The 15953-nt window shown below is 36.6% G+C and overlaps 1 protein-coding gene across 4 annotated transcripts in view; it reads left to right on the forward strand.

The window, feature by feature from the left end:
• Positions 1-544: 544 nt before the first annotated feature.
• Positions 545-15953, forward strand: part of LOC110519381 (methionine-R-sulfoxide reductase B3, mitochondrial) — a 44702-nt gene continuing 29293 nt past the window's right edge. For 2 of the 4 annotated variants that reach the window (XR_005038478.1, XM_036956680.1), the window contains exon 1: positions 781-921. Coding sequence is in view for 1 of the 4 variants with exons in the window: in XM_036956681.1 (XP_036812576.1) it covers positions 840-921 (82 nt within the window). In the remaining 3 variants the exon portion in view is untranslated. Of the gene's footprint in view, positions 922-15953 lie in introns of all 4 variants that reach the window. The other 2 variants (XM_036956681.1, XM_036956682.1) reach the window with 2 other exon arrangements.

Here is a 15953-nt window from a genome sequence, read left to right on the forward strand (position 1 = left end):
TTCTAACCGTGCTATTCTAACAGTGCTATTCTAACAGTGCTATGCTATTCTAACTCACTATTCTAACCGTGCTATTCTAACTCACTATTCTAACAGTGCTCTGCTATTCTAACAGTGCTAATCTATTCTAACAGTGCTATTCTAACCGTGCTATTCTAACAGTGCTATTCTAACTCACTATTCTAACAGTGCTATGCTATTATATTCCAGTCTATTTCTCTCATTGGACTCGCTTTCCAATCTACTGTAGTAACAATCCATTATAATAGTCCATGTTTCCAGGCACGAGAGCCAGTAGTAAGATAACTAATTTAAATAGTCTGCTAGTTTGGCTTTAAATAGACTGCTAGTTTGGCTTTAAATAGACTGCTAGTTTGGCTTTAAATAGACTGCTAATTTGGCTTTAAATAGACTGCTAGTTTGGCTTGATCCTACTGTATGGACTCAACTTCGCGTAATCTGATTTAGCTCTTGTTCATATTTGGAGATATGTGCCTGTGGCGCTGGAATCTATCCCACAATGCACCAGTCATGACCTAACTAAGAAGTCCACAGTAGACATTTCCCACTATAGTGCCAAGCTGCAAAGTCGAAATTGGCACAAATCGTGAAAATGTATGAAGACGTCAATTCGCTTTTTGCTCTTCATTTAAGAGTAGGTCAGACACACGTTTAGGAGTATGGTTAATGTTAAGCGTCGGTTTTGAAATCCGATTTTTAAAGAAGATAAATTGTAGAACTTCCGGGTTTTGCAGCTTGGCCATATAGTGACAACCCCTCAGACAGGCCAGCGGTGTGTTGTCCGTTTCTCTCGTCTCACTGAGTTGTGTTCACAGCTAATGCACGGACACGGACCGGACCGCCCGTCTGCCAGTGGGTTGACCATCTGCGTTACTTTGTTGTCCCTGCTACTTTTTACAGGTATGTGAACGACATTTCGATTCGTAGTTGATTTACTAACTGTTGCAATGGCATGATAAATATTGGAGTCTGTGTAAAGATTGTCGTGTTGTTTTTAAATGTCATTTTGTTTCCAGAGTTTTCTGCTCGGGGAAAGTGGCGCTTGTTGACCGTCCCACTGTCCATATAACAAACAATGTCCTTGTCATTTGATAGCCTAGATAACAATACGGGCTCGTTTTGAGTGGGACACCAGTTGCTGAAATAGCCTATTCAGTTTTAATAGTCATGCACTTGTAGGCTAAAATGTTGCCTTTGCTGTAAAGACATTTGACGTTTGAACGTGACAACAGTTCTTGGTGAATACATTATATTAAAAAGGGTAAACAAGTGTTGTATCCAGCGTCAGTGTAATCGGATACATTAGAAACATAGCTAGTTATGTTACAGTAAGTTAATAGACCAGACGTTACAGAAGAGCTGACCACTTGACTGTAGTCTATACTGACTGTAGTCTATGGCAGTTTTAATGTGGCGCACTTGTCAGCCTTTGCTTATGAAGGCAAAACGGTACTAGAAATAGCTCGAAACCAAGTTTAATGTCAGTTCATTCATTACAGCCTCCGTTATAAGCATAGTTGGTAATAAACCACGGCATGAGTATTTAGAACATAATAGAACGGAATCTAGAACACACGCCTACTGTATTATATTCTTATTATTGACTGGCTGAGAGTTAATTCTTCATGTGTAAGAAGTGGTGTTTCACCTTGAGTTGGATGCCAGTCAAACCCATAATAAATATGCACAGAAATTCTAGAATGAGAATAATTCTGTGGTCAGACCATCCAGGAGGTGTTATAAGGATCGACCTTACCGACCTACACAGTTACACAGAAATTCTAGAATGAGAATAATTCTGTGGTCAGACCATCCAGGAGATGTTATAAGGATCGACCTTACCGACCTACACAGTTACACAGAAATTCTACAATGAGAATAATTCTGTGGTCAGACCATCCAGGAGATGTTATAAGGATCGACCTTACCGACCTACACAGTTACACAGAAATTCTAGAATGAGAATTATTCTGTGGTCAGACCATCCAGGAGGTGTTATAAGGATCGACCTTACCGACCTACACAGTTACTAGGTCTGGAAAACATTCTTATCCGTAGGGTTTTCAGAGGTTAGCTTCGCCCACGGTTAGCTGCGTGGGAACGACCATTTCCACGCTGTGTTTTAACATTTAGAAACGTCAGTAAATATTGCTTGTGAAACGTTTTTCCAATCACATGCTGATATACCCCTTATCTTTCATAACAGCGAAAAATCTACTTACTGTGGCAGTTTAGCCCCAGATCCATATGCTGTCTCCAGATGACTGCACTTCCACCTCAGTTAGTTTACGCACAGGTGTTTAAAGCATTCTAGTTATCCCAGGTGGCCACCTCTGTCTTCCCGAAACAAGCGCAGTAACATGGATATATATATATATATATATATATATATATATATATATATATATATATATATATATATATGGCCGTGTGGGAACACTGACCGTAACCCTATAAAAGTGTGTTGTAATTTAACCATTGTTTTAAAAAAAAAGATTTCTCTCAGTTTACAAAACTGTACCGCAAGTTTTATTGAACCTTTATTTATTAACTAGGCAAATCAGTTAAGAATAAATTCTCATTTACAATGACGGCGTACCCCGGCCAAACCCGGACAACGCTGGGCCAATTGTGCGCTGCCCTATGGGGACTCCCAATCACGGCCGGATGTGATGCGGCCTGGATTCGAACCAGGGACTGTAGCAATGCCTCTTGCACTAAGATGCAGTGTCTTTGACTGAGTTCAGAATGAGCGTCGGGGCTCGTTAAAAAAATCCCCCAACCAGGGACTGACGATAGTATCTTCTGGTTGGGAGACTAGATGCTGCTGGAAGTGGTGTTGGAGGGCCAGTAAGGGCACTCTTTCCTCTGGTCTAAAAAATATCCCAATGCCCCAGGGCAGTGATTGGGGACACTGCCCTGTGTAGGGTGCTGTCTTTCGGATGGGACGTTAAAACGAATGTCCTGACTCTCTATGGTCACTAAAGATCCCGTGGCACTTATCGTAAGAGTAGGGGTGTTCACCCCGGTGTCCTGACTAAATTCCCAATCTGACCTTCATACCATCATGGTCACCTAATCGTCCCCAGTTTACAATTGGCTCATTCCTCCCCCTCCTCTCCCCTGTAACTATAACCCCAGGTCGTTGTCTAATCATTCCTCCTCTCCCCTGTAACTATTCCCCAGGTCGCTGCTGTAAATGAGAACGTGTTCTCAGTCAACTTACCTGGTAAAATAACAATAGGTACTTAAGCAGTTGGAGTCCATGAATGGAATACACAGTTACCTACCCACCCAGTTACCAGGTTACGCCAACCCAGTTCTAACCGGTCTGGAATGTCACTCATTTACATTAATATGGTAGTAACAAAGCCATTAAAACATCATTAAAATCACCGCTAATCAACTAGCAAAATGTGCAGCATCATTCACCACTGACACAAGGTTGCTGTTTGGTTGGCTTTGGCTGTGGTCTGTCGTCTCTGTCATTATTTGGCAGCAGATCCTACCCATTAGAGGGCTTGGATAGCCCAGTCCTTCTTAAGAGGGTTTGGATCGTTAGCTTGGATAGCCCAGGCCTTCTTAAGAGGGTTTGGATTGTTAGCTTGGATAGCCCAGGCCTTCAAATCTAATTATTATATAGCCCTTCGTACATCAGCTGATATCTCAAAGTGCTGTACAGAAACCCAGCCTAAAACCCCAAACAGCAAGCAATGCAGGTGTAGAAGCACGGTGGCTAGGAAAAACTCCCTAGAAAGGCCAAAACCTAGGAAGAAACCTAGAGAGGAACCAGGCTATGTGGGGTGGCCAGTCCTCTTCTGGCTGTGCCGGGTGGAGATTATAACAGAACATGGCCAAGATGTTCAAATGTTCATAAATGACCAGCATGGTCAAATAATAATAATCACAGGCAGAACAGTTGAGACTGGAGCAGCAGCACGGCCAGGTGGACTGGGGACAGCAAGGAGTCATCATGTCAGGTAGTCCTGAGGCATGGTCCTAGGGCTCAGGTCCTCCTCCGAGAGAAAGAAAGAATTAGAGAGAGCATACTTAAATTCACACAGGACACCAGATAGGACAGGAGAAGTACTCCAGATATAACAAACTGACCCTAGCCCCCCGACACACAAACTACTGAAGCATAAATACTGCAGGCTGAGACAGGAGTGGTCAGGAGACACTGTGGCCCCATCCGACGACACCCCCGGACAGGGCCAAACAGGAAGGATATAACCCCACCCACTTTGCAAGAGCACAGCCCCCACACAACGAGTGATATCTTCAACTACCAACTTACCATCCTGAGACAAGGCCAAGTGTAGCCCACAAAGATCTCTGCCACGGCACAACCCAAGGGGGGGGCGCCAAACCAGGCCTTCTAAAGAGGGTTTGGACTGTTAGCTTGGATAGCCCAGGCCTTCTTAATTAAGAGGGTTTGGACTGTTAGCTTGGATAGCTCAGGCCTTCTTAATTAAGAGGGTTTGGACTGTTAGCTTGAATATCAAAGGCCTTCTTAATTAAGAGGGTTTGGATTGTTAGCTTGGATAGCCCAGGCCTCCTTAATAAAGAGGGTTTGGATTGTTAGCTTGGATAGCCCAGGCCTTCTTAATTAAGAGGGTTTGGACTGTTAGCTTGGATAGCCCAGGCCTCCTTAATAAAGAGGGTTTGGATTGTTAGCTTGGATAGCCCAGGCCTCCTTTATAAAGAGGGTTTGGATTGTTAGCTTGGATAGCCTAGGCCTCTTTAATAAAGAGGGTTTGGATTGTTAGCTTGGATAGCCAAGGCCTTCTTAATTAAGAGGGTTTGGATTGTTAGCTTGGATAGCCCAGGCCTCCTTTATAAAGAGGGTTTGGATTGTTAGCTTGGATAGCCCAGACCTCCTTAATTAAGAGGGTTTGGATTGTTAGCTTGAATAGCCCAGGCCTCTTTAATTAAGAGGGTTTGGATTGTTAGCTTGGATAGCCCAGGCCTCCTTAATTAAGAGGGTTTGGACTGTTAGCTTGGATAGCCCAGGCCTTCTTAATTAAGAGGGTTTGGACTGTTAGCTTGAATATCCAAGGCCTTCTTAATTAAGAGGGTTTGGATTGTTAGCTTGGATAGCCCAGGCCTCCTTAATAAAGAGGGTTTGGATTGTTAGCTTGGATAGCCCAGGCCTTCTTAATTAAGAGGGTTTGGACTGTTAGCTTGGATAGCCCAGGCCTCCTTAATAAAGAGGGTTTGGATTGTTAGCTTGGATAGCCCAGGCCTTCTTAATTAAAAGGGTTTGGACTGTTAGCTTGAATATCCAAGGCCTTCTTAATTAAGAGGGTTTGGCCCAGGCCTCTTTAATAAATAGGGTTTGGATTGTTAGCTTGGATATCCCAGGCCTCTTTAATAAAGAGGGTTTGGATTGTTAGCTTGGATAGCCCAGGCCTCCTTTATAAAGAGGGTTTGGATTGTTAGCTTGGATAGCCCAGGCCTCCTTTATAAAGAGGGTTTGGATTGTTAGCTTGGATAGCCCAGGCCTCTTTAATAAAGAGGGTTTGGATTGTTAGCTTGGATAGCCCAGGCCTCTTTAATAAAGAGGGTTTGGATTGTTAGCTTGGATAGCCCAGGCCTCCTTAATTAAGAGGGTTTGGATTGTTAGCTTGGATAGCCCAGGCCTCTTTAATAAAGAGGGGTTGGATTGTTAGCTTGGATAGCCCAGGCCTCCTTTATAAAGAGGGTTTGGATTGTTAGACTACAGTATTCTATCAGTCTAATAGTAGACTACTGTATTCTATCAGTCTAATAGTAGAATAGTAGACTACAGTATTCTATCAGTCTAATAGTAGACTACAGTATTCTATCAGTCTAATAGTAGAATAGTAGACTACAGTATTCTATCAGTCTAATAGTAGACTACAGTATTCTATCAGTCTAATAGTAGAATAGTATACTACAGTATTCTATCATTCTAATAGTAGACTACAGTATTCTATCAGTCTAATAGTAGAATAGTATACTACAGTATTCTATCATTCTAATAGTAGACTACAGTATTCTATCAGTCTAATAGTAGAATAGTAGACTACAGTATTCTATCAGTCTAATAGTAGACTACAGTATTCTATCAGTCTAATAGTAGAATAGTATACTACAGTATTCTATCATTCTAATAGTAGACTACAGTATTCTATCAGTCTAATAGTAGAATAGTAGACTACCATATTCTATCAGTCTAATGGTAGACTACAGTATTCTATCAGTCTAATGGTAGACTACAGTATTCTATCAGTCTAATAGTAGAATAGTAGACTACAGTATTCTGTCAGTCTAATAGTAGACTACAGTATTCTATCAGTCTAATGGTAGACTACAGTATTCTATCAGTCTAATGGTAGACTACAGTATTCTATAAGTCTAATAGTAGAATAGTAGACTACAGTATTCTATCAGTCTAATAGTAGACTACAGTATTCTATCATTCTAATAGTAGACTACAGTATTCTATCAGTCTAATAGTAGAATAGTAGACTACAGTATTCTATCATTCTAATAGTAGACTACAGTATTCTATCAGTCTAATAGTAGAATAGTAGACTACAGTATTCTATCATTCTAATAGTAGACTACAGAGTTCTATCAGTCTAATAGTAGACTACAGTATTCTATCAGTCTAATGGTAGACTACAGTATTCTATCAGTCTAATAGTAGAATAGTAGACTACAGTATTCTGTCAGTCTAATAGTAGACTACAGTATTCTATCAGTCTAATAGTAGACTACAGTATTCTATCATTCTAATAGTAGACTACAGTATTCTATCAGTCTAATAGTAGAATAGTAGACTACAGTATTCTATCATTCTAATAGTAGACTACAGAGTTCTATCAGTCTAATAGTAGACTACAGTATTCTATCAGTCTAATAGTAGACTACAGTATTCTATCAGTCTAATAGTAGACTACAGTATTCTATCAGTCTAATAGTAGAATAGTAGACTACAGTATTCTATCAGTCTAATAGTAGACTACAGTATTCTATCAGTCTAATAGTAGACTACAGTATTCTATCAGTCTAATGGTAGACTACAGTATTCTATCAGTCTAATAGTAGAATAGTAGACTACAGTATTCTATCAGTCTAATAGTAGAATAGTAGACTACAGTAGTCTATCAGTCTAATGGTAGACTACAGTATTCTATCAGTCTAATAGTAGAATAGTAGACTACAGTATTCTATCAGTCTAATAGTAGACTACAGTATTCTATCAGTCTAATAGTAGACTACAGTATTCTATCAGTCTAATGGTAGACTACAGTATTCTATCAGTCTAATAGTAGAATAGTAGACTACAGTATTCTGTCAGTCTAATAGTAGACTACAGTATTCTATCAGTCTAATGGTAGACTACAGTATTATATCAGTCTAATAGTAGAATAGTAGACTACAGTATTCTATCAGTCTAATAGTAGACTACATTATTCTATCAGTCTAATAGTAGAATAGTAGACTACAGTATTCTATCAGTCTAATAGTAGACTACAGTATTCTATCAGTCTAATAGTAGACTACAGTATTATATCATTCTAATAGTAGACTACAGTATTCTATCAGTCTAATAGTAGAATAGTAGACTACAGTATTCTATCAGTCTAATAGTAGACTACAGTATTCTATCAGTCTAATAGTAGACTACAGTATTCTATCAGTCTAATAGTAGACTACAGTATTCTATCAGTCTAATAGTAGACTACAGTATTCTCAGTCTAATAGTGGAATAGTAGACTATAGTATTCAATCAGTAGAATAGTAGACTACAGTATTCTATCAGTCTAATAGTAGACTACAGTATTATATCAGTCTAATAGTAGACTACAGTATTATATCAGTCTAATAGTAGACTACAGTATTATATCAGTCTAATAGTAGACTACAGTATTCTATCAGTCTAATAGTAGACTACAGTATTCTATCAGTCTAATAGTAGACTACAGTATTCTATCAGTCTAATAGTAGACTACAGTATTCTATCAGTCTAATAGTAGACTACAGTATTATATCAGTCTAATAGTAGACTACAGTATTATATCAGTCTAATAGTAGACTACAGTATTCTATCAGTCTAATAGTAGACTACAGTATTCTATCAGTCTAATAGTAGAATAGTAGACTACAGTATTCTGTCAGTCTAATAGTAGACTACAGTATTCTATCAGTCTAATAGTAGAATAGTAGACTACAGTATTCTATCAGTCTAATAGTAGACTACATTATTCTATCAGTCTAATAGTAGAATAGTAGACTACAGTATTCTATCAGTCTAATAGTAGACTACAGTATTATATCATTCTAATAGTAGACTACAGTATTCTATCAGTCTAATAGTAGAATAGTAGACTACAGTATTCTATCAGTCTAGTAGTAGACTACAGTATTCTATCAGTCTAATAGTAGACTACAGTATTCTATCAGTCTAATAGTAGACTACAGTATTCTATCAGTCTAATAGTAGACTATAGTATTCTATCAGTCTAATAGTAGACTACAGTATTCTATCAGTCTAATAGTAGACTACAGTATTCTATCAGTCTAATAGTAGACTACAGTATTCTATCAGTCTAATAGTAGACTACAGTATTGTCAGTCTAATAGTGGAATAGTAGACTATAGTATTCAATCAGTAGAATAGTAGACTACAGTATTCTATCAGTCTAATAGTAGACTACAGTATTATATCAGTCTAATAGTAGACTACAGTATTATATCAGTCTAATAGTAGACTACAGTATTCTATCAGTCTAATAGTAGACTACAGTATTCTATCAGTCTAATAGTAGACTACAGTATTCTATCAGTCTAATAGTAGACTACAGTATTCTATCAGTCTAATAGTGGAATAGTAGACTACAGTATTCTATCAGTCTAATAGTAGACTACAGTATTCTATCAGTCTAATAGTAGACTACAGTATTCTATCAGTCTAATAGTAGACTACAGTATTCTATCAGTCTAATAGTAGACTACAGTATTCTATCAGTCTAATAGTAGACTACAGTATTCTATCAGTCTAATAGTAGACTACAGTATTCTATCAGTCTAATAGTAGACTACAGTATTCTATCAGTCTAATAGTAGACTACAGTATTATATCAGTCTAATAGTAGACTACAGTATTCTATCAGTCTAATGGTAGACTACAGTATTCTATCAGTCTAATAGTAGACTACAGTATTCTATCAGTCTAATAGTAGACTACAGTATTCTATCAGTCTAATAGTAGACTACAGTATTCTATCAGTCTAATAGTAGACTACAGTATTCTATCAGTCTAATAGTAGACTACAGTATTCTATCAGTCTAATAGTAGACTACAGTAATATATCAGTCTAATAGTAGACTACAGTAATCTATCAGTCTAATAGTAGACTACAGTATTCTATCAGTCTAATAGTAGACTACAGTATTCTATCAGTCTAATAGTAGAATAGTAGACTACAGTATTCTATCATTCTAATAGTAGACTACAGTATTCTATCAGTCTAATAGTAGAATAGTATACTACAGTATTCTATCATTCTAATAGTAGACTACAGTATTCTATCATTCTAATAGTAGACTACAGTATTCTATCAGTCTAATAGTAGAATAGTAGACTACAGTATTCTATCATTCTAATAGTAGACTACAGTGTTCTATCAGTCTAATAGTAGACTACAGTAATATATCAGTCTAATAGTAGACTACAGTAATCTATCAGTCTAATAGTAGACTACAGTATTCTATCAGTCTAATAGTAGACTACAGTATTCTATCAGTCTAATAGTAGAATAGTATACTACAGTATTCTATCATTCTAATAGTAGACTACAGTATTCTATCAGTCTAATAGTAGAATAGTATACTACAGTATTCTATCATTCTAATAGTAGACTACAGTATTCTATCATTCTAATAGTAGACTACAGTATTCTATCAGTCTAATAGTAGAATAGTAGACTACAGTATTCTATCATTCTAATAGTAGACTACAGTGTTCTATCAGTCTAATAGTAGACTACAGTATTCTATCAGTAATAGTAGACTACAGTATTCTATCAGTCTAATAGTAGACTACAGTATTCTATCAGTCTAATGGTAGACTACAGTATTCTATCAGTCTAATAGTAGACTACAGTATTCTATCAGTCTAATAGTAGAATAGTATACTACAGTATTCTATCATTCTAATAGTAGACTACAGTATTCTATCATTCTAATAGTAGACTACAGTATTCTATCAGTCTAATAGTAGAATAGTAGACTACAGTATTCTATCATTCTAATAGTAGACTACAGTATTCTATCATTCTAATAGTAGACTACAGTATTCTATCATTCTAATAGTAGACTACAGAGTTCTATCAGTCTAATAGTAGACTACAGTATTCTATCAGTCTAATAGTAGACTACAGTATTCTATCAGTCTAATGGTAGAATAGTAGACTACAGTATTCTGTCAGTCTAATAGTAGACTACAGTATTCTATCAGTCTAATAGTAGACTACAGTATTCTATCATTCTAATAGTAGACTACAGTATTCTATCAGTCTAATAGTAGAATAGTAGACTACAGTATTCTATCATTCTAATAGTAGACTACAGAGTTCTATCAGTCTAATAGTAGACTACAGTATTCTATCAGTCTAATAGTAGACTACAGTATTCTATCAGTCTAATAGTAGACTACAGTATTCTATCAGTCTAATAGTAGAATAGTAGACTACAGTATTCTATCAGTCTAATAGTAGACTACAGTATTCTATCAGTCTAATAGTAGACTACAGTATTCTATCAGTCTAATGGTAGACTACAGTATTCTGTCAGTCTAATAGTAGAATAGTAGACTACAGTATTCTGTCAGTCTAATAGTAGACTACAGTATTCTATCAGTCTAATAGTAGAATAGTAGACTACAGTAGTCTATCAGTCTAATGGTAGACTACAGTATTCTATCAGTCTAATAGTAGAATAGTAGACTACAGTATTCTATCAGTCTAATAGTAGACTACAGTATTATATCAGTCTAATAGTAGACTACAGTATTCTATCAGTCTAATGGTAGACTACAGTATTCTATCAGTCTAATAGTAGAATAGTAGACTACAGTATTCTGTCAGTCTAATAGTAGACTACAGTATTCTATCAGTCTAATGGTAGACTACAGTATTATATCAGTCTAATAGTAGAATAGTAGACTACAGTATTCTATCAGTCTAATAGTAGACTACATTATTCTATCAGTCTAATAGTAGAATAGTAGACTACAGTATTCTATCAGTCTAATACTAGACTACAGTATTCTATCAGTCTAATAGTAGACTACAGTATTATATCATTCTAATAGTAGACTACAGTATTCTATCAGTCTAATAGTAGAATAGTAGACTACAGTATTCTATCAGTCTAATAGTAGACTACAGTATTCTATCAGTCTAATAGTAGACTACAGTATTCTATCAGTCTAATAGTAGACTACAGTATTCTATCAGTCTAATAGTAGACTACAGTATTCTCAGTCTAATAGTGGAATAGTAGACTATAGTATTCAATCAGTAGAATAGTAGACTACAGTATTCTATCAGTCTAATAGTAGACTACAGTATTATATCAGTCTAATAGTAGACTACAGTATTATATCAGTCTAATAGTAGACTACAGTATTATATCAGTCTAATAGTAGACTACAGTATTCTATCAGTCTAATAGTAGACTACAGTATTCTATCAGTCTAATAGTAGACTACAGTATTATATCAGTCTAATAGTAGACTACAGTATTATATCAGTCTAATAGTAGACTACAGTATTATATCAGTCTAATAGTAGACTACAGTATTCTATCAGTCTAATAGTAGACTACAGTATTCTATCAGTCTAATAGTAGAATAGTAGACTACAGTATTCTGTCAGTCTAATAGTAGACTACAGTATTCTATCAGTCTAATAGTAGAATAGTAGACTACAGTATTCTATCAGTCTAATAGTAGACTACATTATTCTATCAGTCTAATAGTAGAATAGTAGACTACAGTATTCTATCAGTCTAATAGTAGACTACAGTATTCTATCAGTCTAATAGTAGAATAGTAGACTACAGTATTCTATCAGTCTAATAGTAGACTACAGTATTATATCATTCTAATAGTAGACTACAGTATTCTATCAGTCTAATAGTAGAATAGTAGACTACAGTATTCTATCAGTCTAATAGTAGACTACAGTATTCTATCAGTCTAATAGTAGACTACAGTATTCTATCAGTCTAATAGTAGACTACAGTATTCTATCAGTCTAATAGTAGACTATAGTATTCTATCAGTCTAATAGTAGACTACAGTATTCTATCAGTCTAATAGTAGACTACAGTATTCTATCAGTCTAATAGTAGACTACAGTATTCTATCAGTCTAATAGTAGACTACAGTATTCTATCAGTCTAATAGTGGAATAGTAGACTATAGTATTCAATCAGTAGAATAGTAGACTACAGTATTCTATCAGTCTAATAGTAGACTACAGTATTATATCAGTCTAATAGTAGACTACAGTATTATATCAGTCTAATAGTAGACTACAGTATTATATCAGTCTAATAGTAGACTACAGTATTCTATCAGTCTAATAGTAGACTACAGTATTCTATCAGTCTAATAGTAGACTACAGTATTCTATCAGTCTAATAGTAGACTACAGTATTCTATCAGTCTAATAGTAGACTACAGTATTCTATCAGTCTAATAGTAGACTACAGTATTCTATCAGTCTAATAGTAGACTACAGTATTCTATCAGTCTAATAGTAGACTACAGTATTCTATCAGTCTAATAGTAGACTACAGTATTCTATCAGTCTAATAGTAGACTACAGTATTCTATCAGTCTAATAGTAGACTACAGTATTCTATCAGTCTAATAGTAGACTACAGTATTATATCAGTCTAATAGTAGACTACAGTATTCTATCAGTCTAATGGTAGACTACAGTATTCTATCAGTCTAATAGTAGACTACAGTATTCTATCAGTCTAATAGTAGACTACAGTATTCTATCAGTCTAATAGTAGACTACAGTATTCTATCAGTCTAATAGTAGACTACAGTATTCTATCAGTCTAATAGTAGACTACAGTAATATATCAGTCTAATAGTAGACTACAGTAATCTATCAGTCTAATAGTAGACTACAGTATTCTATCAGTCTAATAGTAGACTACAGTATTCTATCAGTCTAATAGTAGAATAGTAGACTACAGTATTCTATCATTCTAATAGTAGACTACAGTATTCTATCAGTCTAATAGTAGAATAGTATACTACAGTATTCTATCATTCTAATAGTAGACTACAGTATTCTATCATTCTAATAGTAGACTACAGTATTCTATCAGTCTAATAGTAGAATAGTAGACTACAGTATTCTATCATTCTAATAGTAGACTACAGTGTTCTATCAGTCTAATAGTAGACTACAGTAATATATCAGTCTAATAGTAGACTACAGTAATCTATCAGTCTAATAGTAGACTACAGTATTCTATCAGTCTAATAGTAGACTACAGTATTCTATCAGTCTAATAGTAGAATAGTAGACTACAGTATTCTATCATTCTAATAGTAGACTACAGTATTCTATCAGTCTAATAGTAGAATAGTATACTACAGTATTCTATCATTCTAATAGTAGACTACAGTATTCTATCATTCTAATAGTAGACTACAGTATTCTATCAGTCTAATAGTAGAATAGTAGACTACAGTATTCTATCGTTCTAATAGTAGACTACAGTGTTCTATCAGTCTAATAGTAGACTACAGTATTCTATCAGTAATAGTAGACTACAGTATTCTATCAGTCTAATAGTAGACTACAGTATTCTATCAGTCTAATGGTAGACTACAGTATTCTATCAGTCTAATAGTAGACTACAGTATTCTATCAGTCTAATAGTAGACTACAGTATTCTATCAGTCTAATAGTAGACTCCAGTAATCTATCAGTCTAATAGTAGACTACAGTATTCTATCAGTCTAATAGTAGACTACAGTAATCTATCAGTCTAATAGTAGACTACAGTATTCTATCAGTCTAATAGTAGACTACAGTATTATATCAGTCTAATAGTAGACTACAGTATTCTATCAGTCTAATAGTAGACTACAGTAATCTATCAGTCTAATAGTAGACTACAGTATTCTATCAGTCTAATAGTAGACTACAGTATTATATCAGTCTAATAGTAGACTACAGTATTCTATCAGTCTAATAGTAGACTACAGTATTATATCAGTCTAATAGTAGACTACAGTATTCTATCAGTCTAATAGTAGACTACAGTATTCTATCAGTCTAATAGTAGAATACTGGAGTCTATCAGTCTAATAGTAGACTACAGTATTATATCAGTCTAATAGTAGACTACAGTATTATATCAGTCTAATAGTAGACTACAGTATTCTATCAGTCTAATAGTATTCTATCAGTCTAATAGTATTCTATCAGTTTAATAGTACCAGTAGGCTTGTCTTTCTGTTGTTCCAGGAGAGCTGCTGTACTGGGAGCAGAATACAGTGTTCGCTGAGCTGAAGGTTCTCTGGGTCCCTTGGGACTGTTTCTGTCTCTTTAGGGGGAGAGAGAGCACTCAGCTTTAGTCCAGCCACAGAGCTCTGCCTCAGCTCTATATAAGGCCATAGTAGTTCTATATTAGTTCCAGAAGAAGCCAGCTAGCTAGGCTAACTTTTGTTTATCACGTTCCACCTCCTCACACATTTTTGTGGCGTTCAGCTTCATCCAGTTTTGTCTGCAGCTACGTTACTGCCAGGTCTTTGAACTGGTATTTCGGCTTGTTTTGGTAGTTTCTCAACAACAAAATGGTCCCAAGGGGTGCACGTTTCGGTCCTCAGGGCCCCAAGGGGTGCACGTTTCTGTCCTCAGGACCCCAAGGGGTGCACGTGTCGGTCCTCAGGGCCACAAGGGGTGCACGTTTCTGTCCTCAGGACCCCAAGGGGTGCACGTTTCTGTCCTCAGGAACCCAAGGGGTGCACGTTTCGGTTTGTGCTCCAGCACTACACAGCTGATTTTCAAATCATCAACTAAAATCATCAAGCTTTGATAATTTGAATAATCTGTGTCGTGCTGGGGCACAAACCAAAACGTGCACCCCTTGGGTTCCTGAGGACAGAAACGTGCACCCCTTGGGTTCCTGAGGACAGAAACGTGCACCCCTTGGGGCCCTGAGGACAGAAACGTGCACCCCTTGGGGTCCTGAGGACCGAAACGTGCACCCCTTGTGGCCCTGAGGACCGACACGTGCACCCCTTGGGGCCCTGAGGACCGACACGTGCACCCCTTGGGGCCCTGAGGACAGAGTGTGGGGAAACACTGGCCCTGTATCTTCACCTAAATCAGAACATTTAAAGATAGCAAATGTGTTTTAAAAATAAATTAAGGACAGCTTTTAAAATGTAATTTTTATTTTATTTTTTAAATAATAATCAATCAGATAAATGTTTCAGGCTCAGGTTTTGATCCAGTGACAGCTAGCCCTTTTGGTTGGCCCTCCGACATAATGCTGTGAACCGTTTTGAAAGGTTGTCTCGTTTCCTTCTCTACTTCTGCCACCCGCTGGTAGATGTTGGTACTGCGGTTCGACGGCTGAGTTCATCCTAGGAATGTTATCTCCTCATCCGAACAACAGCAATTCAAAGTAAACCAGCAAGCCCTCTTTTTATTGACATGGCTAATATACTGAAGTATTCAACAAGTGTTCTGAAAATAACAGATCTACAACTCTAGTTCACCTGAACATGTCAAGGCTGCTTGGTTTGTTCTAACCATCTATGCATATCTCTCTCGGACACACACACCAGACACCACACACACACACACACACACACAAACACACACCAGACACCCCACACACACACACACCCC

This window comes from Oncorhynchus mykiss, chromosome 21, assembly GCF_013265735.2.
Source record: "Oncorhynchus mykiss isolate Arlee chromosome 21, USDA_OmykA_1.1, whole genome shotgun sequence".
NCBI classification, from domain to species: domain Eukaryota; kingdom Metazoa; phylum Chordata; class Actinopteri; order Salmoniformes; family Salmonidae; genus Oncorhynchus; species Oncorhynchus mykiss.